This window comes from Telmatherina bonti, assembly GCF_933228915.1.
Source record: "Telmatherina bonti genome assembly, chromosome: 6".
NCBI lineage: Eukaryota > Metazoa > Chordata > Actinopteri > Atheriniformes > Telmatherinidae > Telmatherina > Telmatherina bonti.
In genome coordinates this window covers 22,413,371-22,440,752 of record NC_136624.1, presented here as the reverse complement: position 1 = coordinate 22,440,752, position 27,382 = coordinate 22,413,371, and the positions used below count along the sequence as shown (strand labels likewise).

Genomic DNA, 27,382 nt, shown 5'->3' with positions numbered 1-27,382 from the left:
TGAACCTTGATGACATGAAATGAGCACCTTTAAATGTGTCTGATGAGCAGCAGTCTAATTAAAACAATAAACCAAAAATGAGCTGAGCAGCAGAGAGAAGATAGTTACATGTGTGCCTGAACATGTCCCACTGCATTCGCTGAGCTTATTCATTATGTATGCAATGATCTCTTGATGAAGAGATGCCTTCGTGCCCCGAACACTCACTGCAAGGAAGGCACTGCTTTGCTTTGCTGACCAAATACACTACAATGACAGAAGTCTGCGTGTACACACTAGTTTATGTACTCAAATACAGTGGGGGTTTATGAGGATATCCTGGTTTTAAAAAGATCATTTTACCACTTTGAGCATTTTTTTGCATCAACCTGGAAAAGCCTGTCTTCTACCTTGCTCTTTTATTCTGGCGGAAAAATAATCGTATTAGCTCCTGCTGAATCAACACACTATATCGACAGAATTGACATTTCTTTCCTGTTTTGTGTCATTTGTTTAATGATGAAACCACCTCAAATGTGCATATGGCCTTTGTTGACATCCGTGACAAAAAAAGATTACTAATAAATTTATGAACCCGCCTTAGAAGAACTTCTGCTCACGTTCATAAAGTTCTGCATACTAAAATCATAAACCATAATGCATAATCATCGGTACAGACCTTTTTAGTTTTAGTAGTATTTTTATTTGGCATTTGTATGAAGGATTATTTCCAACTTAATTCCTTGGAGGAATTACTTTGAGAAACATCTGCAAATAAAGTAGAGCACTTGATCTAGAAAAAAAGTTTGTTCACCATGTGCTTCTTGCCCTTTTTAAACAAAAGATGTGTAAACCTACAAAACAACAAAAAGACCCAGTTTGTTGTCTTCCTTTTGTCTAGTTTCCTTGTCAGCTTTTTGCCACTTAAGGTAGTAAAACAAGCTGTACCTTATCAGAGCACGAAAAGACAATGTGCAGGTGAAGTTCTGGCCTTTTAAAAACTAAATTAATGAGCTGGAATATGCTGATGGTTACAGGTTTGTTATTCTTTAAAGAAACTGTTGCACTTTTTTTTTTCTTTTTGTGGTAAATTGAAAAGCACTTAAATTCCAGTTTTTTGTTTTGTTTTTATCTTACCATAAATATCTGCACCATCATGTGAGAAATTTCAGCTGGTTGTCTGATGTTATAATTGGATCCTGGGTGGAGCCTTTGTGTCAGGTGCTTGAAATTAGGCAGTTCATTATCAAGGAGAGTGTTTCTCTTGAAGCCATACCAAGGTAAAAAGAAACTTGTACAACAGAAGAATTTATGTCTTTATTTTGAATGTTAGGCAGCAACCTTGTCCCAAGAGGTATATTAGTACATAAAACTAAAGCCTGCATGTTGTCTAATTACTTATGCAGGAGCACATGCAGCTGCAGACGCATTGAGAATAGTGCTTCTCATCAGTTTACGTCTTTCTTTTTAAAAAGAAAACAGCATCATAGCTGTCATCCTGTGACAGGAACACATGCCACCACACCAGAGCAACAAAAGGCCCACAATGTTCCACTGGATAAGCAGACACCAAGTGTTTCAAGTTGAATACTTGTCTGTCTTTCCCCAGCAACATGGACGCAACCAGGGCCTTTCAGCACCTCTGAGACGCACACACTGAGGTATCTAATTCCTGCACATTTCAACAGCAAGAAGCCAAACAAAGCAACCAGAGATCTCCTGGGGATTAAACCCCAGGGTTTGGTGCAGAAATATTTTATAAGGCAACAAGAAATGCTGCTCCAGTAGAGTGTTAGTAGTAGACAATTGCATGATAGGTATTGCAGGGGTTTTAGAGCTGTATTCTGGTAATAGGCCATTTATCTCTGAGACAAAAAGGTCTGCATTGTGTGTAAGATACATGCAAAATGCTCATGGATGCTTCAACCAGGCTCTCCTATGTGCTTTTCCTGGACTCTATCTTACTATCTCTCTCTATCAACTATCTTTAAAAGTTTATAACTAGGTATGATAGTGGAAAATGTCATAATCACTTACTGTCCATCAATGTTGGCACTTCAGCTCCACCAAACCTGTTTGAAACTCAACCCCATTTGCAAAATATTTGCATAACTGTTGTTTCTAAGTGTTGCTTTTAACCCCATGAAGCCAAATGTATCATATTTGTTACATAGCCATGGTTTCTGGGACATTTCCAATCACTTTACGGTAGAAACGTAGCTGAAAACCCTGATGTACACCGTATGGTCTCCTCCCTCTCAGTGAATACAAGAAAGCAGATTACACTACAATACTTTTGACCTATAACATGGTAATAAATGCTGAAATATCAAAATATAAACTTTCTGATTTTGTTCAAGGGCCATGTAAAGACTTCAGTTTTTAAAAAAATTGGACTTCTCTGCCTTGCTGTTCTTAGGTCGGGCTTTAAAGGCTTAACCTGCCTTTTTACTTTGCATAAAAGCTTCCCCATTTGGGGTGGGGGGGGACTAGACTTTATATTTTACAGTCCTGTACACCTTGGCATATAGACTTGATAATTTATATAATTTCTGAAAAGCCTTTTCCTTTACTGTCCTTGGCTGGAGAATTATTACTTCCTACCACGTCAAACCTTATTTTTTTGAAAATTTGACACAAACAGAAAATGCATTTACACAGAAATTAAGCTTGTGTCAAAGTCAGCAGCAAGTTTAATATGTGGGCTGAAAATGGTCAAAGTGGCTTTTGCTAAGGATGTCTGTTAGATCAGGTTGGTATAAACTTCTATCAGAAAGATTTTAGTTCTGTCTCTATCTTTTCAAGATTATATGTTTAAGTTATTTCTCCAGGATACAACTCCTCCCAGAGTGTTCTTCAACTGTAAGCTGCTTTGTCTAAAAGCATCTGCTAAATAAAACCAACATGGAATCGTAGGTTAGTGACTTAACATGGCAGCATTATATGCCTGTACATTCAGCTTTTTTCTAGAATTTACTTTCTTTCAAAAGTAAACTCTGGTAAAGCGACAGATTTGTTTGTGTGAGTTTTTGTCACTGAATGTTTGGGCAAAATTTTGATCTTGTTTACTTCTACCACCCAGACAGCTGATTCTGGTGTACCATTAACATATAATTTTGGACATCTTCTTTCTTTTGGTCTTCCAACTCTCAGGCCATTATGGAGCAAGGCAATTTAGGTTAAAGGTGACATATCATGCACTTAATTCCCAATCTGAAACAACTCTGTTGTCTCTACTTTGGTCACCTTCATAATCTAACCATCATCTAACCTTTAGTTAGAGTGCAACTGTCATGATATGTTTTGTGTTGTGTCTTTAGTTCTAGTTTTCTGTTTTATTTTGCAGTTTTCATTGTTTAGTTCCCCTTTGTCTTGTTTCCTGTTTTGCCTGCTGTTTATTAAGTTCACCTGAACGCAATTAGTTAAGTCATTATACCTGTCTCTTGTTCTGTTTCTGTCTGTATTTATATCCCTTTGTTTCAGTTCTGTTTGCTGGTTCATTGTGTTAACTTCAAGTGTTAACTTTTTGTGGTAGTTTTTCTGGTCGACCTGTTTTTTTTATTTTATTTAATTTTAGTTTAGTTTAAGGATTAAACCGGTTCCCACAATTCATCTGCCGCCTGCCATGCTGTCCTGCATTTGGGTTCACGTCTCCACCAAAACGTGACAGAAACGGCTTCTCTCTTACCCGTCTGAGAACACTTCTCCAGGCTTTGCTTGTTCTGAAGGGGAGACCCAGAGGGAGTTGAGCATATTATGTCTTTGTCCATTGCTCCACTCCATCTTCTTGAAGGCGGGCCTCTGCTAAGTTGACCAATGCTTCTTTGCATTCCCATGGTAACGGCACGTGGACCGTTGCTGCAGCGCTACTAAACCACAGCCACAACATGGTGTAACCACACGAAAACGTTCACACAATTTATTTATGTATTACCATATACATAGGTTCTTCTTGCTGGGGCAAAGTGAAAATAGTTTAGATGAAGCACGCCACATGCTACCTCTTCCCTTTGCCTCATTTATTTTATCTGAGAAACAGCCACATGCCAACAAAAAATGGCCTACCGCCAAACGCGTGCAGTGATGACATCCTACCTTTGTGAAACCTAATCAGGCACTGGGCACACAGAGAAAGACCAGCTCTAAGACTTCAATGGGACGTTGGTGAATGGTTGGTCTGTTATTTACATTGAATCTTTTATCTATCAGATACGCTATAACACTTAGCAAAGGCTCAGGGTGCATAGGCCGTCATGTTTGTGTACACTTTCCCCTATCAAAGTTTTTTTTCTGTGTAAAGTTTCATGCATTAAATACTTACCATGTGAAGCCAATGCTCCTTTCATACCAAACGTGTTGAACATATTTGACTGTAAATGAGGGTCAGTATTCAGCATGTAGCAGTCAGTTAGTTGCAACTGCATGAATCAATGACTGTTATAAAGCAGATGATAACACCATCCGTAATACTGCATACAAATCAATTACTACTGGGTTTAATTTACTGGCATAAATTGATAGCCTCTAACTAAAACATAAAACACCTCTTTAGTTGTGACAAACTGTGATGATATGAAACATGTAATGTTTGTGCCAGAATTTGCCTACAGAAAGAATATCTGTTCTTGATAACACAGGGGGGATGAATTATGAATAAATGGAGTCATAATCATGACATTACTTTCCTTTTAAAGTTCCATGTCATCATACCAATTTCTGTTTTTCAAGGTTAAAAGACCACTCAGCCAAACTCCTAAGCAGCCAGCACGCATGGTGAACCTTTATGGTCAGCAGCCTGTTATTTACCGTGTGGGCCTTTGAAAATCAGAGGAATGGGGAAGTAAGTTTTTGGGAATGAGTTATCACTATATTGTTCAAATTGTTATTAGAATATTACCGTTATATCTGAGTTTAGTTTTTTATTTTTGTTTGTTAAACAATTAATTCTTATAAGTTTGAAAATGCACAACTATTTATTATAACCTGTTTTAAGTGTGTACAATTCTGTATGTTGTATAACAAGTATTACAACGCTCCTAATTAAATGTATATATAAAAAATGAAAAAGAAAGCGTGATGTCAGGTCATCTGAGATTGGAATGGAAAGCAGCTCTTCCACATAGGGCGTTGGATTATAAAAGACATAAAAAACAATCTGATTTATTAGCTGACTGACATAGTATGACAGAGGAAAGTAACAACAAAATATATGACTCAAGAAGGCAAAATCTCTCTGCTTCTGTAAATACTCATTTAGAAGAAGTTTTTTTAATATATATATATATATATAAGGTTAAGGAAATTACAGTATTTACATCTAAAATATTTAATGTTCTCTGTGTTAATTGTTTAGAAAACTGTTCAATAAAAGGTCAGAAACAAACCTAAGGTTGGGTCCACACTGAATGGTTTTTGCTGTGCATTGTCCTTTGCATGGCATCCTTGAAAGTTTGCAGTTGGGTTTGTTGGGTAGAACCACATCTATAACATGCCTCCCTTTGCTCAATTTGAAGAGATTTATGTGATCCTTGCTTGCCTTTCTTAAACTTTCTGTGCCATTATCCTTGGTTCACAGCGTTCACAGCAGTGTCTGTCGCGCCCTCACACATGCCCTTTGCCTCCAAAACAGCGGTTTCAATTTGTCTTGCAATTGCTAACGCCTTGGCTAGCATGAGGGTTACCTCCAGCAATAAACGTTCCCTGATGCGTACTGAATTAGTCTTTTCCACGATCTGATCCCTTATCATCTCCTCTTCCATATTTCCAAACTGACACGTTGTGACCAGCTCCTTCAAAGCAGCAGCAAACTGGTCATTAGTCTCACCAGGATGTTGTCCTCGTTGTCTGAAGCGGTAACGTTCTGCCACTACGTTCACTTTTGGTGTAAAAAAGTTTGTCAGAGCCTCCAACGCTGTCTCATATTTGTCATCAGCGATTGTCAAAGTGTAGAAAAGTCTCTGACTTTCCACCCCCAAACAACGAATAAGCAGAGCTTTCTTACGTGCCTCAGGCAGGTCCGGTCCCGACATTGCTAGAACGTAATTGTCAAAAGTTCGGATCCATGGCCTGAACAGGATCGGCGGTTCTCCGACATTTTGTAGAAAGGGTGTTGGCTGGATCAGAGCCGCCATCCTCGTCACCAATTTGTGGTATCTTCAGAAAGTAGACTGTAGTTCCTTTTTCTTACTCTTATTTATTTCTGAAGCATCAGAACAGACACGGTACACAACGTGGCATTTTCATTCTCTTCTTCTTCGTCTTCTCTTCCTCTCTCATACGGCCCTCTATTGATTAGGCAGAACACCACACATGGCAGCACGACAGTCATGCATGAGCATCTGAAACGAAAGCACCATCATGGAGTCATGGTTTCCAGCATTCCGGATGGCAAAGTTAGCATTAGCGAGTAGTGATGTGGTTGTTACCTCTGCCAAAGAGGCCACGTTTTTACCGGCATTTGTCTGCTTGTTTCTGTTCAAGATAACTCAGAAAGTTATGTATAGATTTTCATGAAATGTTCAGGAGTTGTTGGAAATGTGAAAAGGAAGAGTGATTTAATTTTGGTGGTGAACCGGATCACCATTTGGATTCAGGGATTTTTTAAAAAAAGATTCTGGCCCTTGTTTACCTTACAAAACAGGCTTTTTCAAGATGTTAATAATCATTTCAATGCAATGCTACTAAAATTAAGATGTTGAAATATTTTATTTTATTTTGTTTTCCTTTTGAGGCAAATTTAGTACAGCTTAGATATGGTACTGTAGCTAAGTTTGAATGTTTCAAAATACATTAGTAGTAAGCTGTTAAGCTTAAATTAAACATTCAACTGGTTCAGGATTCGTTCTTTTAACTTACTAAAGGACATTATCTTGTGACTGACTGAGAATCTGGGTGACATTCATATGATGCAAATGAAGAGAGTGGAGTAAAACATACTGGAGCCTATGAAAAGCGCTGCATCAACTGGAAGCACAGATGGTGGGCGTGACCGAAATGATCGTGACTGATCAAAAATATTGTCTTACAGATTACTCGACTATTTAAATAATTGTTAGTTGTAGCTCTAATGGAGAGCTAGGAGGTCATTGTGTTCTCAGCCTGCACAACGGGTTTGATAATCATGAAGGATCACTTCAGGCTGCTAACAGATGCTGGAGTACAGAGGTGAATGGAGTGAAGACAGCTCTTTCTTACAGCCAGATATTCAGACACAACCACCTACTGCAGATACGGAAGGACTCGGAGTGCGAGCAGCTTTGATGCGTTACCTCGTTCCTTCCAGCTGATCACAGAAAACCATCTCATATAGTAAGCTTTATACTTGGAAGTTTTGTCAAGAAAAGCATGTAGAATACAACAACATAGTCAGAGACAAAGATTTCCCATGGACACTAAAACTTTTATCAGAGTCCATTTTTGTTATGTGTACAAAATAAAGATCAGTTGAGAAAAAGATATGTAACAAAGGTTAATTATAAATATTTCATTAGCTGATTGTGATGGCAGCATGAGCTGCCACACCAGTAAAGGTCTGGTAGCTTTCTTGTTTTTTCAGTTATACATTTTTAAATATACACTTTCATCTTTTAGATTTCATATTTTTAATAACTTGGTTGACAGAGGGTTAACTGACTGGGTGCACACATTTAGTTAACTTACATTGTCATCTTATTAATTTGGTTTGCTTTCAATTAATATACTTTTCTTTTGAGTTACCAGTTCCTGTGTTGGAGTCGCCCAGCCTGCCAAAGAAGAGTCCCAGCTGCACTGGAGTTTCTTAAATCAGGCCAAGGTCTAATTGGGCTCAGCCATTTATTTAGAAGGGAAGTGTAGGATTGGTTTAGGTTTTTCTTTTTGATTGTTGTTTTTGTATTATTTGGAAATTGCAGACTGTTACTTTTATAGGTTACATTTAACACTACACTGATTAGTTAAATTTATGTTGTAGTTTGTTTAGAGTATTGTGTTGTTCCCCCTGTGTGTCAAAAAGAAACATTTCGGCTCTTTTGGTTCCGGATTAATTGTTCTGCTCTGATTTATTATTGTAAATGCAGTAGCAATGTGGGACAGTTATGAGCCACTCAGTACATCACCTGCCAGCATACAATAATGTGCTGCATATATGTGTGTGTGCATTACTCTTGAACATGCACCAGCTGTCTTCTGAAAACGAAAATGAAACTATTTATACAAACTAAATAATGGCTTTATTGGTCCACCACCATCCCAATTGTAACAGCAGAATAAGGACAGGGGGTTGTCTCAAAAATAGTGGTCTGGTCTGATTCAATAATACATTGCAAATGTGTGAAAATCTGCAACACTCCTGCAAAACAATCATGGATGTTGCTTTTTCTACTCCCCACCTTCTGTGTCTGGTGTGTTGTTATTCTCAGTGGAGATTGAACCAGACATATGGATAGTTGCTGTTTGCTGCAAGGGGTCCCAGTGGATCTTTGCAGAGTCGTTAAAATGAATAAATTTACATCTTGATAAAATGCTATTCATTTTGCTGGTATTCAGTCCTAAACCACAGAGTAAAGTGTTTGTTTGACTTAATATTTAATATAAACGGAAAACTGAACAGATGATCAAATCGGTCAAATGAATCCTCTTTGAATAATAAAACAATTACCCAAATAGTCTTTAAGGATCAATAGAACTTATCAATGTAAAAGTTTGACTTGCTGATGTTCAGTATTTGTTGAAATATCTTAACAAATGCAACAGGCATATCAAACACTAATGTCCCAAGAGCTCTGCTAACAAGATGACCCAAGGCAGTTACATAAAAGTAAGAGAGTCTTTTTGATGGTACAGGGTCCACAAGTCACCCCACTGACTAGGCAAACACTAGAGAGGGCAGAGAGGTGACCACTTAGAGAAAAGCTGGCACAGGACAAAATCCTGAGCACAACTGTGAAATATGATAAAGAGCCAAACAAGAGCACCGGGTAGAAAGAAAGGCAGGTTCAGGACTTCACTAGCTATGAGAAAATGAGACTTTTGTGGCACCAACACAAGTTCTCTTTTTGCCTTGTTATTCTGATAGAGGCTAGGTGACTTGTGCTCAACAAGCCAACAAATGTCCATATTGTGATTTACTGTCTTTGTGTGTAACTTTTAATGCTATATTTTTGGAAAATATCTGGTCCACCATCCGGCGGCTCAGGAGGGGGAAGCAGTGCTCCATCAATACTGTGTACAGTGGAGGTGGGGAGCTGCTGACCTCAACTCGGGACGTTGTGGGTATACTTCGAAGACCTCCTCAATCCTACCAACACGTCTTCCCATGAGGGAGCAGAGCTGGTGGACTCAGGGGTGGACTCTCCTATCTCTGGGGCTGAAGTCGCTGAGGTGGTCAAAAAGCTCCTTGGCGGCAAGGCCCCGGGGGTGGATGAGATCCGCCCGGAGTTCCTTAAGGCTCTGGATGCTGTGGGGCTGTCCTGGCTGACACGCCTCTGCAGCATCGCGTGGACATCGGGGGCAGTACCGCTGGATTGGCAGACTGGGGTGGTGGTCCCCCTTTTTAAGAAGGGGGACCGGAGGGTGTGTTCCAATTACAGGGGAATCACACTCCTCAGCCTCCCTGGTAAGGTCTATTCAGGGGTCCTGGAGAGGAGGGTCCGCCGGATAGTCGAATCCCGGATTGAGGAGGAGCAGTGTGGTTTTCGTCCTGGTCGCGGAACAGTGGACCAGCTCTATACCCTCTCTGGGGGGGGCATGGGAGTTTGCCCAACCAGTCTACATGTGCTTTGTGGACCTGGAGAAGGCATTTGACCGTGTCCCCCGGGGGCTCCTGTGGGGGGTACTCCGGGAGTATGGGGTACCGGACCCCCTTGTACAAGCTGTCCGGTCCCTGTACGACAGGTGTCAGAGCTTGGTCCGCATTGCCGGTAGTAAGTCGGATCCGTTTCCGGTGAGGGTTGGACTCCGCCAAGGCTGCCCTTTATCACCGATTCTGTTCATAACTTATATGGACAGAATTTCTAGGCGCAGCCGAGGTGTTGAGGGGATCCGACTTGGTGGCCTCAGGATTGGGTCCCTGCTTTTTGCGGATGACGTGGTCCTGTTGGCTTCATCTGGTCTTTATCTCCAGCTCTCGCTTGAGCGATTCGCGGCCGAGTGTGAAGCGGCTGGGATGAGAATCAGCACCTCAAAATCTGAGACCATGGTCCTCAGCCGGAATAGGGTGGATTGCCCTCTCCGGGTCGGGGGTCAGGTCCTGCCTCAAGTGGAGGAGTTTAAATATCTCGGGGTCTTGTTCACGAGTGAGGGAAGGATGGAGCGCGAGATCGACAGACGGATCGGTGCGGCGTCTGCAGTAATGCGGACTCTGCGCCGGTCTGTCGTGGTGAAGAAGGAGCTGAGCCAGAAGGTGAAGCTCTCGATTTACCAGTCGATCTACGTTCCTACCCTCACCTATGGTCATGAGCTGTGGGTCGTGACCGAAAGATTGAGATCTCGTATACAGGCGGCTGAAATGAGTTTCCTCCGCAGGGTGGCCGGGCTCTCCCTTAGAGATAGGGTGAGGAGCTCGGTCATCCGGGAGGGGCTCAGAGTAGAGCCGCTGCTCCTTCGCATCCAGAGGAACCAGTTGAGGTGGCTCGGGCATCTGGTCAGGATGCCTCCTGGACGCCTCCCTGGTGAGGTATTCCAGGCACGTCCCTCTGGGAGGAGACCCCGGGGAAGACCCAGGACATGCTGGAGGGATTACATCTCTCGGCTGGCCTGGGAACGCCTCGGGATCCCCCCTGCAGAGTTGGCAAATGTGGCTGGGGAGAGGGAAGTCTGGGCTTCCCTGCTTAGGCTGCTGCCCCCGCAACCCGACCCCGGATAAGCGGCAGAAGATGGATGGATGGATGGATGGATGGATGGATGGATTTTTGGAAAAACATTTGAACATAGAAGAACATCTATGTTCAGAGGCACAGAAATATGACAACATCAAATTTGTTTATTAGTGCGACACCCAGACTGGCCTAAACAACTGGAACCTTCTTGTGTGAAACATCTGTCCTGTGTATGGCGTGTGTAACTGTAACTGGCCCTGCCTTCTGCCAAAACATCCCGTTTTAAAGAGATTTGCAAATGCTCATTAAGACCATGCCATCGCCAGGGCAGTTACTTAATCTAAGACGATGCGTGAGTGAGTTTAGAGAAGCTTCTGTCACTGCTGGATTATGAGGTAAACTCAATGCAATGCTTCAAACGTTAAGAATGAGAAATGAATACTGTTTTTTTTTTTTTCATTTTTTATCTCTGCATCATTTTGTTTTAGTCAATCATTTATTCTTTTGTTGCTTTGTGAAAGTTAGAGCAGCAAGCGTATTCATGTTATGCTAAAACCCATCTTTTGGAGTCATTTTTCACTTTTCCACTACTTCTCATCATTATAATGTTTTGTAGACAACAGGCCATATGGACACAAAAGGAGGAACCTTGGTAAAACTCACAAGGCGTTGCATGAGCTTGGAGCACCTGCAGCTGTGGATCTTCCCTTTCCAACAGTGAGTAATGTCAAAACAGCTGGAAATTTGGAGTGTCGATCCAGCCCGTAGCCTGGAAAACACTTCCTCTCTCTGCATGTGAAGGGATTTACAGTGTGTTATGAATTTAAGCCATTCATCATTTTGATACTAAAGCAATGGTTTTGTGCTGAAATGGCAGAAAAAATACAACCAAGGCACATTAGTTGTATGCAAAAAAGTACAGTTCTGCCAGTGAGTTCACACCACAGACAACTTCAGTTTCAAACATTATGGCTGTGCTGTGATTTGTTTGTTGTGCTAGTTCACCTCTTCGTTCTATGTCAGACCAGATTAGCATTTGCCTTTTGATTAGTGAGGCTAAAAACAATCCAGATAGTTCTGTATCATTTGGTCCACAGTAGTCATCTGTGAGGGTGATTCTTGAGGCTGATCTCCAGTGTTACATAATCTCCTTAGTGGAGTCCCAATCCGCAGAGTGAACACAGGCAACTCCCTCAGTGACAGTCAAAAAAAAATGGATGCAAACTGTTAGAACACACTGATGCATAATAGCTAATGTCTCATTATATTAAAACTTTTCAACCTGCTTTTGTTCTCCAATCACTGCCCTGATTGGATGAAGGCTTCGCTGACATGGACGGCATATATGAAGTTTAATTTGCAGAATTTCAGATCCATCGCATCCTGGTATCTCTTGACCTTCTGTTTGCTCCTTGAACACTGGCAGGAAAGATTTTAACCCACTTCAATGCAGTATTTATTCCACTCGTACTGGGAAAGTTTTGAAAGCCTTAAGGATAATACATGTTTATGCTTTGCATTACTTTTGTTTTCACCCTCCTGGCAGTGGTTTTTGATGGTATTCTAAAGTATTCTCAATAACTAGGCAGAGATCACAGGAAAAATGTAGTATTGGTTCTTTTTTTTTTTTTATTTCTACTGGTTTAACTCCCATACAGCAGCTCCCAGTTCCCAGCAATTACCTCCAAATTTAAGGGTTATTGGACACTTTGCCTGATCTTTTCAGTAACCTCTTCTCTCAGATATATTGCTGGTCATTTGAAATCTACAGCACCCATAAAATACTTTTATCACTAAATGATTTCAAAGGAAATGTTCTGTCACTTCCTAAACAGCATGAAAGCATCTAAACTTTTATGGGTGTTTTTTTTTAATTTTCCTCATATTTGTATGAGATGTTTAGTGTGACACCATTGCCGCTCTGATGCTGAGTCTTGATGCCATGCATGTATGCTGATTGTGAATTTCTATCTTAAAAGAAAAAAAAAATCACATCAAACAAATATTTTGATTTTATATGTCCGCAAATGTTCAGACTTATCTGGGCTTGCTATGACTTTGTTACATGTGAAAAACTTTGTTTCAGGAACACACTGTAAGTTTCTATATAATGAAGTCATTGGAGCAAATTGCAGTAAGGTCCACTCACGTGCAACATTAGGTAGAACAAGGTTACTGATCTCACAGACCTCAGGAGGAAGGACAGGGGTTTTATGACCCCACAGAGGGTTCACCTTCTCACATGAATTTGAGGATTGCATTTCTCTATCTGGGCATTGTTGCCTCAGATTAATGTGGATAGTGAGGAGAGAGGAGGAAATGAAGGCTGAGAGAGGAGAGATGATACTCAGCTAATATCTGTACTGTTGTATAATGCACATCCTCTACCTTTTCCTGGAACCCTCTCGTTATAAATATGAAAAAACAAAGCCTGATCACTTTGTCTTTAGGATGTTGTAGCTCAACTTCACTGACACAACTAACTCTACATCTACAATAACTTTTATTCTACAGTCATTTAGCAGCCTTTTAACACTCTGAGGTGTCATATTGAATTTTTGTCTTTTTTTATGTTTTTAGCTGTATAGAAAGATTTTATGCTGTAGCTTTATTGCCCTTGTATGCGCCTTATCCAACTATCTACGTAATTTGCAATGAAGAGAACTCCTGGTGTGATATATAGGATTACTGGACTGGAAAAACGAGTTACCACTGCCGCAGCTATAAGATTACGAGGCTGGAATATCTAATCCGTGCTACCTTATATGCACTTTGAAATCCTGTCACACTTAGTGGATGAGCATATGGGCTTCTGAGATAGAATTACCCAGATCACGTACATGTGATGACTTGTTCACAGCTTTTCGTTAACACCCCCAACCCTTTCCGTGTCCACCTGGACTCAGGTTGATTTTAAATCAGTCTTCTCATGTTTTTTTTTTTTTTTTTTTTTTTTGCCATTTAAGAATATTTGAGACTATGTATACATGAAAATGTAGCACATAATATACTATGTAATATTCTATGAATAATATGCTTTTATTGTTACTGTTAATTTCACTGTCATTGTTGAGTTTTTACTGTGGCACGGACATGCCATCATAAACCATCCACCAACACCAAACAGAAAAATGGCATAGTTGCTGTGTTCATAACAAGTTTTTATCCAGGACAACTCTAATAGTGAATGTGTTCATGTCTACAAACCGGATTCCAAAAAAGTTGGGACACTTTAGAAATTGTGAATAAAAACTGAATGCAATGATGTGGAGGTGCCAACTTCTAATATTTTATTCAGAGTACAACATAAATCACAGGTCAATAGTTTAAACTGAGAAATTGTATGATATTAAGGAAAAATAAGGAAATATTAGCATATTAAGGAAAAATATTAGCATATTAAGGAAAAATATGCTCATTCAATCCTCTACCCATCTTGGCTTCTGAGGGACACTGCCAATCTGAGAAGCACTTTTTATACCCAATCATATTGCCAATTGACCTGATTAGTGCTGATTGGTCTTCCAGGTGTTTGCTGTATGCTCAAATGACTTTTTCCAGCCTCTAATACAGGAGTCCCCAAACTTTTTCCTGTGAGGGCCACATAACTTTTCCCTTCTCTGATGAGGGGCCGGGGTCAGTTTGTAACAGAAAAAGTGTGATGATTGCAGGAGTGCCTAAATGTAAAAATTTATTGTTTTCCAGAAAGCCACAATCAAATAACCCTTTCTGGATTCTTCACAGAACAAAAGTCAGAAAATAAATAACACTATTAATGAAATAAATAATAACCAAATAACCCTCTCTAGGCTCTTCACAGAAAAAAAGCCAGGAAATAAATAACACTATTTATTAAATAAATAATAACCAAATAACCCTCTCTGGGTTCTTCACAGAAAAAAAGTCCATGGAACATAAACTTTCTGTTGTGCCGTGCACAGTCTTAACAGGTCCAAGTTCAGCTTAGTTGTCAGAGCAGAATCTCTTACTTAAATGACTCATATGAGCAGTCTCTCAAAGTTCTTGTGTTCCTTCCTTATAATCCTTTTGTAGGTTCCAGCAAGCTTGTAGACCTCGTTGTTTGCAGCTCTCTCTCTCTCTCTCATCAACTTCCCTGTGAAAACCACCAAGCAAGCAGGCTGAGAAACTGAACTAAGTGATACAGGACCTACACAGCACAACCAGTACCACTACCAGTATGGTTGTGGAGATGGATTTTATCCCAGTAGATTTTATTATGATTATATTTGTTTATACTCAGAATGACTCATTCAAGTCAGAAAAGTGAGCTTACCTTTGTATGTTCATCAGTGTGAACTGTGGGCCTGCATCTGGCTGGTGAGAAGTTGAATGTCAGGTTCCATTCTAGTCACTGCCAGTCTCAAACACTGATGCAGATGTTCATCTGTCAATCTTGATCTCATTGGAGTTTTCAGCAGTTTCATGCGTGAAAAGGTTTGCTCGCAGATATACGTGCTGCCAAAAAGTGTTGACATCTTCATTGCGTGTTTTCTGATGTTAGGGAACCTGTCGTTTGGGAGGGCGGCATAGAAGTCAATGAGACTGTTGGGCTTGAATCCGTCTTTCAGAACATCACAGTTCTGTAACTCGGCCAACTCAAACTGATAAGAAGGCTGGGCTTCATCAATGTCGGCAACAAATGGGTTCTGGAAAAGACGGATTTCTTTTGCATGAACATGTAGTTCACGGAATCGCACACCGAACTCCGCCTTCAGCATTTCCAATGCTTCCACACACTTTTCAGCTGGAAACGGGACCGCTGGGTTCTCTGCAGAGAGGTTTTGTGTAGCAGGGAGATGGATGAAGCTGTGCTTTTTCACTTGTCCCAAAAGCAGCTCTAGTTTCACCTCAAATGCTTTTATGTGGGAATACATGTCGCAAATGAGTTTCCCCTGGCCTTGTAGTTGCAAGTTAAAGCTGTTCAGCATTTCTGTCATGTCTGTTAAAAATGCGAGGTGCCATTTCCATTCTGGGTCCGTCAGCTCTGGCACCGTTTTGTTTTGTGAATGAAGAAATGCGTTAATTTCAGGTAGCAGCTCATAAAAACGCCTCAAAACTCTGCCCCGGCTCAACCATCGGACCTCTGTGTAGTACAGCACATCTCCGTGCGCAGATTCCAGTTCAGACAGGAATTCTTGGAACTGCCTGTGTTTAAGTCCCTTTGCTCTGATGAAGTTTATGCATGACACCACAACCTTCATGACAGAATCCCACGTCAACACTTTGCAGCACAGTGCTTGCTGGTGAATTAGGCAGTGGACTTGTAGCAGGGCGGTGAGACCCCGTTCTTCCATCTCCCGGTTCATGCGTCCTATTAGACCCCGAGACATGCCCACCATACTAGGAGCCCCGTCAGTTGTGATGCTGGCCAGCTTTGACCAGTCCAGGTCCAACTCTTCCATGGTTTGGTACACTTTGCCGAAAATATCCTCCCCCGTCGTAGTCCCTTTCAGACTTTGGAGTGCTGCCAGCTCCTCGCACATCTCAAAGTTTGCACTAACTCCACGAATAAAAATGAGCAGCTGCGCGGTGTCCTGCACGTCTGTGCTCTCATCCAGTGCTAATGAAAAAAATTCAAATTCTTTTGTCTTCTGCTGCAGCTGGGCATATACATTACCCCCGATTTCTTCAATGCGTCTGGTGATTGTACTCGCTGATAGACTCACGGCATTAAAGACATCTTTCTTCTCGGGACACACCTCCTCCGCGACAGCGTTCATGCATTTCTTGACAAACTCTCCATCAGTGAAAGGTTTACCACTGCTTGCTATCAGTTGAGCAACCCGAAAGCTGGCCCGAACAGATGACTGGTTCAGCTGAGCTTGGCGTACAAATGTATTCTGCTGAGCTAACAGTCCACTTTTTAGCTTTGAGAGTTTGTCTGCTCGCATTTGGCCTTGCAAGCTATCATACTTGTCTTTGTGACGGGAGTCATAGTGTCGCCGCAGATTGTATTCTTTGAATACCGCCACCGCCTCTTGACAGATGAGACAGACAGCCTTTTCTTTGCATTGAACAAAAAAATAATCGTTTGTCCACTGCAGGTTAAATGCCCTGCATTCTGAATCAATTTTTCTCTTACCTAATCTTTTCGCCATCATTCCGCTCTCTCTTTGAGAGGGGCGGGTTTAGGATTTTTTTTCTGGGGGTTGCCAGATAGGGGCACAGACTGCACAAGGTTGGAACAGAATGTCACGTTATATGCGTGTATAAAATAGTTACTAACTAATAGTTAATAATGAAAATAGTTCATAACTAAGGAACATTTTATTGCAAAAGTCCAACTTTATTATCAAATACAAATACACATATATGAAAAAAAAATCAAAATGCTTTCTGGTATTGTTCAGGGGGCCGGACCAAATGTGGAGGCGGGCCGTATCCGGCCCGCGGGCCGTAGTTTGGGGACCACTGCTCTAATAGGTTCTTGTCCCAACTTTTTTGGGATTTGTTGACACCATGAAATTTTGAATGAGCATATTTTTCCTTAATATCATACAATTTCTCAGTTTAAACTATTGACCTGTGATTTATGTTGTATTCTGAATAAAATATTAGAAGTTGGCACCTCCACATCATTGCATTCAGTTTTTATTCACAATTTCTAAAGTGTCCCAACTTTTTTGGAATCCGGTTGTATTTATTACTCATAAAATATAAACATAGGAAGCTGAAAGAGACCAAAACCTGAACTTAAAGAGTTCAGAAACACATTTTCCAAACAAATGACAGTATTGATTTATCACTGCTGCATGTTCAGAATTTCACCATACCACCCTTGAAAAAGGTTAAATTCTGAGGCACAACATCGCAATTTCACACTCATTTTAAGTTTACATATAAAGGAAGCTTTGTTAATTAATTTAACTCTCGGACCAAGTAGTCTGAAAATGTTCAGATATGTTGAATACTGCGGTTCCTCTGACCTCTATCTTCTCTGCTCTCCATGTTCACCCCAAATAAAATGACCAGATAGTCAAATTTAAAGTAAGAACAATATGTTAGTGTTATTGACCATAACTGCCAATAGAGTGTGGTCTGAATGTAAAATGTAAGCATACTGTTTCTGAAAGAAAGCAAAATAAAATACATTATTGCATCATATTAAATTCTACTTCCAGACCAAGTGAGCGTTTCCACTCAGTCGTTTATGGGGTTTTTTTCTTTTTGGGTACTTTTTTTTTCACGTAAGTGTCAAAGTTTTGGTGTATTTTTCATAACAAATGTTTCTAGTTCAGTCAGATGTGGTTCAAAGTCATTTGTCATTAAGGTGTGCAGGAGGTTTGTCCAACTATGCAGTGTCAGTATAGTTCACAAATAAGCCTGCTGATGAAGAAATTGCTTTATCAACATAGTCGGTTTACCAGTTGAGGTGACAGTGTCATCAGGGACAACCCCAGATGCAGCAAAGGAGGAAGGATGGATGATGGATTGAGGGCTGCATGGAAAGGCAGAGGGAGGGCCGTTAATCCCTCTGGTACCCTGTCAGATCTCCAGAGAGTAGTGACACTGCGGCAGCTGCAGTCTACGTCATCCAGGAGTTCAGCTCTCATCCGTTTACCTCCCTTTTCCCACTTTCACGGACACAAATAATTTTGCTGGGGAAGTGGGTTGATTATTTACTCTATCTGCCAGACTCGTGCAGTCTATGATCTTCCCCGCCTCACCGTCTATCTTCTCACCTCCCTGCCTGTAGCAAATTCTGTTATGAAGTGTTTAAGTGGCAGGTCATGCCTCAACTGAATTCATTCTCAATGACATGTACAAGCCATAGAAGGATATAGCAGTAAAAACGCCCCTGTATGGGTTTTCTGTGACCTTGAACGTATTTGCCCGCACTTCCCTGCAGTGGTCCTGCTCACACCGCAATGTTAAAGGGGACCAACAGACAGCCGGCTGCTGGCTGCAGTCGGATGACAGTGAGATGATGAGATGATATCTAGCCTTAAGCAATTTGTTCTCCATCAGGTAACACAATATTTGATCCATGTTGCCAACTTGGCCGTCCTTTTAAAAAGTAAAAGATTAACTTTGATTAAAGTTTTCTCACACAGAGAAAATTCAAAATAACTCAAGTAGAAATATGGTACTTGGTTAGTTAAATTAAATCTTTTGTTCAAATTGTGTCTGATTATTGTCTTTATTGCTCAGGCAAACCTTCTACTGGTAAGTATGAAAATACTTGAGTTAGGGGAAAAAAGGAAAAAATATGTAGAATTTTCATTTGTTGTAATCCTATTACAAACTGAGAAATAGCCCAAAATTTTCTTAACCTCTTTAACCCTTCCGTTTCTATATTCTCCTTCTATATTGAGATTTTTCTTTCCTCCAAACTGGAGTTTGTACAAATTCAAAGAAGTGCATCACGGTATGGCAGCAGAAGTGCAACACACAGAAAGAAGGCTTCAGATATTTATAAAGATCCAGAAAACTATTGTCACAGTTCAGTCAGTGTCATTTCAAAGAGTGCTGCTGTCAGATGAAGTAACAATCCATGCCAGTATGTGTTAGACTGTAAACAAGAAAAAGCTGAAATCCCCAGGAAAACAGGCGCTGCTGCAGGTATTGAGATCTTTGACAAGTACTGTAACAGGGGAAGAATACAGTTTAATCCCCAAGGTGAGGGTGGATTGGATGATCCTTCCTGTGAATGCTTAGTCTGCAAGAAAGGGGGAAAAGAGTGGGACCCACACTCCCTTCCCCTCATCAAACAGCGATTGGCTCCTGCACCATAAATCTCCTATCACAGAGCTCACCTATAATGTCTGTGCTGGCGGAGGAGGGAGCAGTGAGAACAAAGCCAGGTGACCCCCACATTCAAAATACAGTTGCCTGTGCATGTTGTTGTGTTTGTGTGTGTGTGTGTGTGTGTGTGTGTGTGTGTGTTTTTATGTGTGAGCAGTTGTGTATGTTTGTGGGTACCTTTAGCATCTCTGGTTTCGCCTACGGTGTTAAATTACCCAGTGGGAGCTTTAATAGAGCTAGGGACACTCTTGATTAGGAGTTTGGAAGAGGAAGAGTGAAGGGAGTAAAGGGGAACAGAGCGGACCCAGCAGGCAGGACAGAAAGGGCACAAAAACTTCTGCAGAGCCGGGAACACGGGTGAGTGCTGCAGACATCTGCCCACAGCTGGATTTAAACTTTATTCTTCTTAAGAAACTAATTTGCATGGATTTAGGCTGAATTGATGGTCAGGTTTGATAAAGGGTGTAATGTCAGTGGAGTATTTTTGAGATCTACGTATTTTTCAGTCAAGTCAGTAACAAAATAGGTTAGGTTATTTCATCTCAAAATGTTGAGAAGTAAAAAGTGGCTTCTGGTAGCAGTTAAAACTGTGTTAGGATGTTAAATTGTATCTTTCAGTTTCAGTTTTATTGTCGTCTCTTTTGAACTCAATAGGCAATCTTTGCTGACATGGCACAGTCCATGCAGATATTTTTTGCACAGGCCGTATATAATTTCCTTACAAAAGACTCAGTTTGCATCCTGGATTCTTACGTTATCTGCTGCACAGCAAGTGGAAACAAAGTCACATAAGTCACTGAATGTTTCAGGGCCCTCAGAGTCAAGTGGTTTCCAGCTAATAGCGTGTGTCAGATTTGATTACCTGTTTGAACCAGACAACAGGGATGATAAACAGTTCATTTGAGATAAATGTAAATGTAAAGCAGGTAGACTGTCCAAAATTTGAGGTAGGTTTGGGATGTATTAAGTAAATTAATCATTAGAAACACATAATAAAAACATTGAGAAATTTAGAAAAAGCACGTGTTCTGGTTTTGAGGAGTTTCTCTGTTTTTGTCAGTGGTTTAGATGTGTTTTTCCATAGGGAAATCAATGTTTTGCAGCACATGATCAGCAATACGCCATCCATACTGCATGTAAGCACTCTCACAGCCAATCTTGCAGAGTTTGTGTTTTCGTTTAGGTCATTGGAGAGAAATTGGCAGAAAAAAATAACATGCAGAGTATCAGATGGCTGACTTGCTGCTGATGCAAACAGGAGCTGACAGAAAATCTCTTTACCAACAAAACTAGATTGCAACACTTAACAAAATTTCACCAAGATTTCTTTTCCTTGACCTCTATTTTACAGATTACTCAGAGGACCAAGTCAAACAGTAGGGGACAGCAGGCTGAATGGTAACCAGGAGAAGGGAAGTCCTGGCAGGATCTTCAGCGTGGCACTGGCTGAGGTGTCTCCTCTGTCTCCTGAACCGGGCTGACAGTCATAGCTGTGGCTAGCGACAAGACAGGCAATGGAGGTGCCACTTGTTAATTTTGAAAACATGGATGATGTCGGCATCAACCTGGGTGACCCAAGCGACTCTGGGTACCCAACCTCACCCACCTCAGAGGCACCTGATCAGAGCCTTTTAACCCACCGCCTGAGTTCTCCTCAGCAGTCACCACGTAGAGGACGGCGTGGGCATCACTCTGGTCAAGATGGTCTGTCACCTTCCACTCCTCCAACTCTGACCTCTAAAGCAAACACCAGCAGCAGCAGCCTGATATCTAATCTAAAGCTCCTGATCAACAGCGAGTCTCCTACTGACAGTGTCTTCAGTAAAGTGCCGAAGGATTACTATGAAAATGAAGATCTGTTCGAAAAGCACTGCATAGATGAGAAAGATGAGAAAATTGTCATTAATGTTTCAGGCTTGATGTTTGAAACCCAACTCAGCACCCTGAGTAAGTTTCCAGAGACGCTGCTGGGTGACCCTATGAAGAGGATAAGTTACTTTGACCCAATGAGAAACGAGTATTTTTTTGACAGAAACCGCCCGTCTTTTGATGGGATTCTCTATTACTATCAGTCAGGGGGGAGGATCCGGAGACCAGCCAATGTTCCTTTAGATGTTTTTGCAAATGAAATGGTTTTCTATGAGCTGGGTAATGATGCGATGGAGCAGTTCCGTGAAGACGAAGGGTTTATCAAAGAACCCGAAGTCCTTTTGCCCACCAATGAACTGAAGCGACAATTCTGGCTCCTGTTTGAATACCCAGAAAGCTCCAGTGCAGCCAGATCAGTAGCTCTGGTCTCTGTGCTTGTCATAGTCATTTCCATCTTTATCTTCTGCCTGGAGACCCTGCCGGAGTTCAGGGACGACAGTGACTTTCCTCTAGGATTCACCTCAATGCTCAATGGCACCCAGGACAATTCCCCTCATCCCGCCCCTAAAGATTTGATGGCATATTTCACTGATCCATTTTTCATTGTGGAGACTATTTGCATCATTTGGTTCTGCTTTGAAGTTGGCGTTCGTTTTGTGGTGTGCCCCAGCAAAAGTGATTTCTTCAATAACATCATGAATATCATTGACATAGTGTCTATAATTCCTTACTTCGTGACCCTCGGAACCGAGCTGGCAACAACACCTGATGAAGATATGAACTCGGGTCAGAACATGTCCTTAGCCATCCTGAGGATCATCCGACTCGTGAGAGTCTTCAGAATTTTTAAGCTCTCTCGACACTCCAAGGGTCTTCAGATATTGGGTCAGACACTGAAAGCCAGCATGAGGGAACTGGGGCTCCTAATCTTCTTCCTCTTCATAGGAGTTATCCTTTTCTCAAGTGCCATCTACTTTGCAGAAGTGGATGAGCCCCAGACACAGTTTGTTAGCATCCCTGATGGCTTCTGGTGGGCTGTGGTAACAATGACCACTGTTGGTTACGGAGACATGTGCCCCATCACCATGGGAGGCAAAATGGTCGGCACTCTCTGTGCCATTGCTGGTGTCCTGACCATTGCCTTGCCTGTCCCTGTCATCGTCTCCAACTTTAACTATTTTTACCACCGTGAGACTGAGCAGGATGAAAAACAAGTGATGGACGCAGCAGCAGAGGCTGCTCAAAAAATGTCAGCTGCTAACAAGTGTGGAAGCACGCTTTCATTAAACAAAAGTAACGGTACCTGGCAGAATGACAAGAACGGCATGCACTGATGGAAAAACTAAAACATTTACTCGTACGAAGAACAGACAAATTAAACATATCTGTTACTGAGACACACTCGGTTTATCTTTTTCACATTTTTTTACTCCAAATATAGCAGCACTTCAGCAGATAATTACAGTATTAAGAGACGCTGTGTGATGAGACAGCCTTTACACAAGTTGTCGGTCTGCATGTAAATGTGTCAAAGTGCAATTAACACAACAACTACTACGTTGACTATCTTTGAAGAACACACCAATGCAATTTGAAGTAAAATCCTATTTCTATAGACATGTATTTTATCTTTAAACTTTAGATTTGTGACTGGTGTGTCTATCTAATCATAATCAACTGAGAGATTTTTGTCCCACAAAGGAAAATAAAATGGAAACAGTTTGGAGATTATTAGATTTAAACCGTGTAGGCAGAGCTCATATTACATCACAGCTCCATGTTAGTCTAAACTTCATCATATTCAGCAAACTCAAGATAGCCTTTTGCATGATGTTCAAGGGCAGGGGAGCGTGTGCAGTGTAAAGTAAGAGGACATCAGCACACACATTGTCTTATCAGCAAATCTATAGCGGCAAAAGCTCGGCCAGCAGCATCTCTCTGGGTGATACAGTGTAACCATATCTGTGTGATAAATAGCTGGTACAGTAGCATGTCTGCTTTTATTCTTGTAGATACGCTGCAAAGTATAAATCAAGCCTGTTAATCTTGACTATATTGTACATGCAATAGTTGCATGCAGCAGCTTTATGTTTGGTTAATTATAATTTGGCATTTAACTCCCAATTTTACAGAGTACAAGCTGTAATACGAGCCATTATTATCTAATTTATTATAAAGTTAATTCACCTTTAAAGATCATATCAAGTCATTGCACTGAAAGCTTTTTTCCACATAACTCTTAAGCACTTTGGGAGCGCCACATCATACATTTTTGGCAGGGAAACATGTTTATTAGAGTGTACAGAAATAGAGGATAGGATATATATTTGTGATCAGACTAAGTAGTAAAAAAATAGCTTTTTTTATTTGAACATTTTTTCATTTGCCTTTGCTCTCTCCATTGTTTATTGCATGGCAGAGTGTTCTGAAATGAGGTGAACTCCTGTTATCAGTAACTGAACGTTTGTTATATATACTGATGCTGAATGTATTATATTTTGAACATATAGTAAAGACTATTATATTCCATGATAGGAAGAGCCAATAAGTTAACTGGGTTTGCTAAATGAAGACAAATGATGACATGTAATGCACATATCATGAGATAAATACAAATCGGCACTATATATGCATGCCACATTTCAATCCTGAAAATGTACTGTATGTGAGTGTATTATCCATATAAATATGGCTTTTTTTGAGATGTCAGTGGATGTAGTTGTAACACAGTCAATGCCTTTATAATAATCCTACAATATGCAATATGGTGACATGTGTGTTAAAGACAAATGTTGTCAATTTTACTCACTGATAAAGCAATATCTGTATTGAACCTGAAATGTCAGGTAAAGTGAGTTGGTCACTTCAGTAATCTGCACTTTATTTCATTATGAAGCACTTAATATGTGGGGACTGTTACTGTATGTGTCAACTTTGTACAGTACACAGTGTCATAATTTGCTACTGTATGTTTTATTTAATCTGCAAAGAGTGCCTTCATTAAACATGTATCCTAACTGTGTGAAGATTCATTTGATTTAATGATTTACTTCCTGGGATAACGAGCCCACAACTGAGCCAATTTAAGGGTCTTAAGTATTTCTATACTCCTTGTGTATAATTATGATAGTGATGAATGGAGGTGTAAATGTCAGTGCATGTCTTCAGGGCTGAACATTCATTAACACCTCATGTTGGCTATTATTAACGCCTCCTTACTGCTGGTTCACATTACTGATACTGGGATGAAAAAATAGATCTATGCAGTGATGCTGTCACATCACAAGAAAAAAGCAGCACCAGGTTGTTTTATTTTATCAGAAATGATGAAATATGTTTATTTGTGGTGCTGTGTTGTTAGTGAAGGAGTAGATGTTTGTCCCTGTGTTCAAAACAAATCATCCTTTCCACTAATGGGGCCTTTTAGCTCATGAAGAAATGAGAGGGACACATTCTGGCTAAAATACCAAAGATATAAAGTCGTGTGTATGGAAAACTGACTAAATGTCGGGTTTTGTTGTTGGTTGTGAAATTCAATAAAAAAGGTAAACTACCAAGATAATTAGCTGCCTTGTCCTAATGTTGAGAAATTCAAGCACGGTGTGCTTGACAATACCTTTGACTGGGAACACTTCAGAAGCAAACGCACGAAATTAAATATGCAGACCATATGAATCATTTATAAGATGATCTATCTTGGCCTGCAAGACTTGGCGCTGGCTTTTTGGATGCTTGTCTGTCCCATGCAGTCACATTGACGTTGCCCTATCTGTTAGTAAATTTTAGCTGTCTGCAATTTATGGTTTGCTTATGATTTTCAATTTCTGAGTTGATTTCTGACAAAGTGAGACTGAGTTGTAGTTTTTCTTCCCCCACTTAAACATACTGATTCCATTTTAGCTATCTGCTGCTGTTGTAACTAGTTAAAGCTGAGGCCAGCAGGCCACCCCTCTGATCACTGATCGTACAGTGATATCCCAAAGACGATCTCTGATAGCATTTTGGCATTTAACAAGCAGGTGGCTCCGGCAAGGTCAAAACCAAAGTGAGGCTATCATTTATAATTCATGGGGTGTTCCATGAAGAGATCACGTCCAGCCCGGGTTTTTTCTTCTTCTTTCTTTTTTTTTGTCATATTGAGATTCATCCAAAGAAATCTATTCAAAGACCAGTAGATGGCCCAGTCACTGTGACACAGCACTGTTCTGCAACCCTTAATGGAACTATAAATATCAGCGGCATGACTGTGTTCTTCTTGAAACTGTTGACAAGTTGCGTCCCACTGCTTTCAGGGAAACAACGGACAAGTCTCACACGAAAGCTCAGACAGTCTGTCTCATATCAGCAGATTGAGTTACTGTATTGTCAGCAGACACGTTCTGCCATTTTCAGAGCTGCATAGGCAGCAGCCTGTGTACTGTAGTCCGTGCCCTCCTGAGGGTGAATTCACCTGGAACTTAGTGGCTTGTTACTGAATTAGCCCCTTGAAAATCTCCAGTTTCTTCCAATCTCTTCGAGTCTTCTGGATGTAGGACAGGTCGTACAGCAGCCACTCGGCTGGACGACCTTGCTGTTACATTTTTGATCAAAGTGTGAACACAATGCTGCTCTGTAGCACAGTAGGTGTAACACTGAGCGGCAAAGCAATCGCAGGTTTAATACTGATTAAAGTTCAACTGACCTCACTTTCAATATTACTTGAGCCTAAGATTCTATGTCCTGACTTTGCTGACCAAGAAGGTTCAAACACAGGTTTTGCATTACTTCTATAGCCACTTTATTGACTGAAGGTCTTATATGATTAAATCAAAAACCAAAGTAAAAAACTGACCAACAGGGACAAGATGCTCTTCATTCACCTAACATTAGAGAGGATTGCAGATGGACATGTGGACACACTTTTTATGTGATGAGGTGAGTTTCATGCACACTGACTGTGTGATATCACACTGGTCACAGAATCAGCTTGCTGTCTCACATGTACCTATTTAACCTGGCAGAAGCCAATAGACAGACCGAAAAGTTTTATCTCAAGACCAGGTTATATGATACAGTAGTGCCATTGCATGTATACCTACTTGCATCAATTTGTGTGCCACTTTTTGTGCTTTTGTTTGTGCAAAGGGGGAATACAGAGTCAACACAGCAGACTTCACTTAAGTCATGGTGTTTCTAATACAGGCAAAACCATTATGTTGTTTAATCACTTAGGCATGTATGGTTGTTTTCAAGGTATTCTTATAATCAGAGCAACCCTTCTCCATGTGTGTTGAACTTATGGATAAGCAATACAAACATCTTTTATTTTGATACAATCCCATTAATTGATGGTACAAAATAATTAGACTACAAAATAATATAAAATTAATTACATTTTCTAATTTGAAGAGTACAGTGCCCAAGAACCTGCATCAAGCTTGAAAATATTGAAATACATTTTCATTACTAACATTAGTGGCATAATAATAATGATCATCATTATCATATTATAGGCATAATACTGTGACACCAAGTACACTACAGGAATGCAACAGTACGGGTTTTCTAATGTTGCATAATTTGTATTAGCATAGAAGTAATGCAATACTTATAAAAGTATCAAATCCAAGATTTTGACTGACATATATCAAAGTATTGAAATGCAGTGAACTTTCTTACACCAAACTTCTTAGATCGATTCCTTTCTACATTATAAATTATTTATAGACTTTAATCAGATCTCAGTCATGGCTTGATTTACAAAACATGTCCTACTTAAAAAACTTCCTGAACTACACTGATTTTTGACTGTTGTGGTTGGTTGTCTAACACACCAATAAAAGGGAGAGAAAAAGAAAGTTTCAGACGTGCATCTGATTTCTGTTCTTGAAATCAATGCATAGTGTTATCGATGTTATCTAATTACCTTATTTACAAAGGCAGACTATCTTCCCCATTTTAAAAAATCTATCATGTAACATTTTTACCTTATTCCC

The 27,382-nt window shown here is 40.5% G+C and overlaps 2 protein-coding genes across 2 annotated transcripts; one reads left to right on the top strand and one right to left on the bottom strand.

The window, feature by feature from the left end:
• Nucleotides 1-15,079: 15,079 nt before the first annotated feature.
• On the bottom strand, nucleotides 15,080-16,891 carry LOC306757075 (general transcription factor II-I repeat domain-containing protein 2-like; the record flags this gene model as incomplete). Its single annotated transcript, XM_079242038.1, has 2 exons — nucleotides 15,080-16,770; nucleotides 16,876-16,891. The coding sequence occupies 2 exons, from the start codon at nucleotides 16,889-16,891 to the stop codon at nucleotides 15,080-15,082; spliced, it is 1,707 nt and encodes a 568-aa protein (XP_079098164.1).
• Nucleotides 16,892-21,052: 4,161 nt separating this feature from the next.
• LOC306757479 (potassium voltage-gated channel subfamily A member 10-like) lies at nucleotides 21,053-22,741 on the top strand (the record flags this gene model as incomplete). The annotated part of the gene is made up of 1 exon (XM_079242535.1): nucleotides 21,053-22,741. The coding sequence occupies one exon, from the start codon at nucleotides 21,053-21,055 to the stop codon at nucleotides 22,739-22,741; it is 1,689 nt and encodes a 562-aa protein (XP_079098661.1).
• Between the last annotated feature and the right edge of the window lie 4,641 nt (nucleotides 22,742-27,382).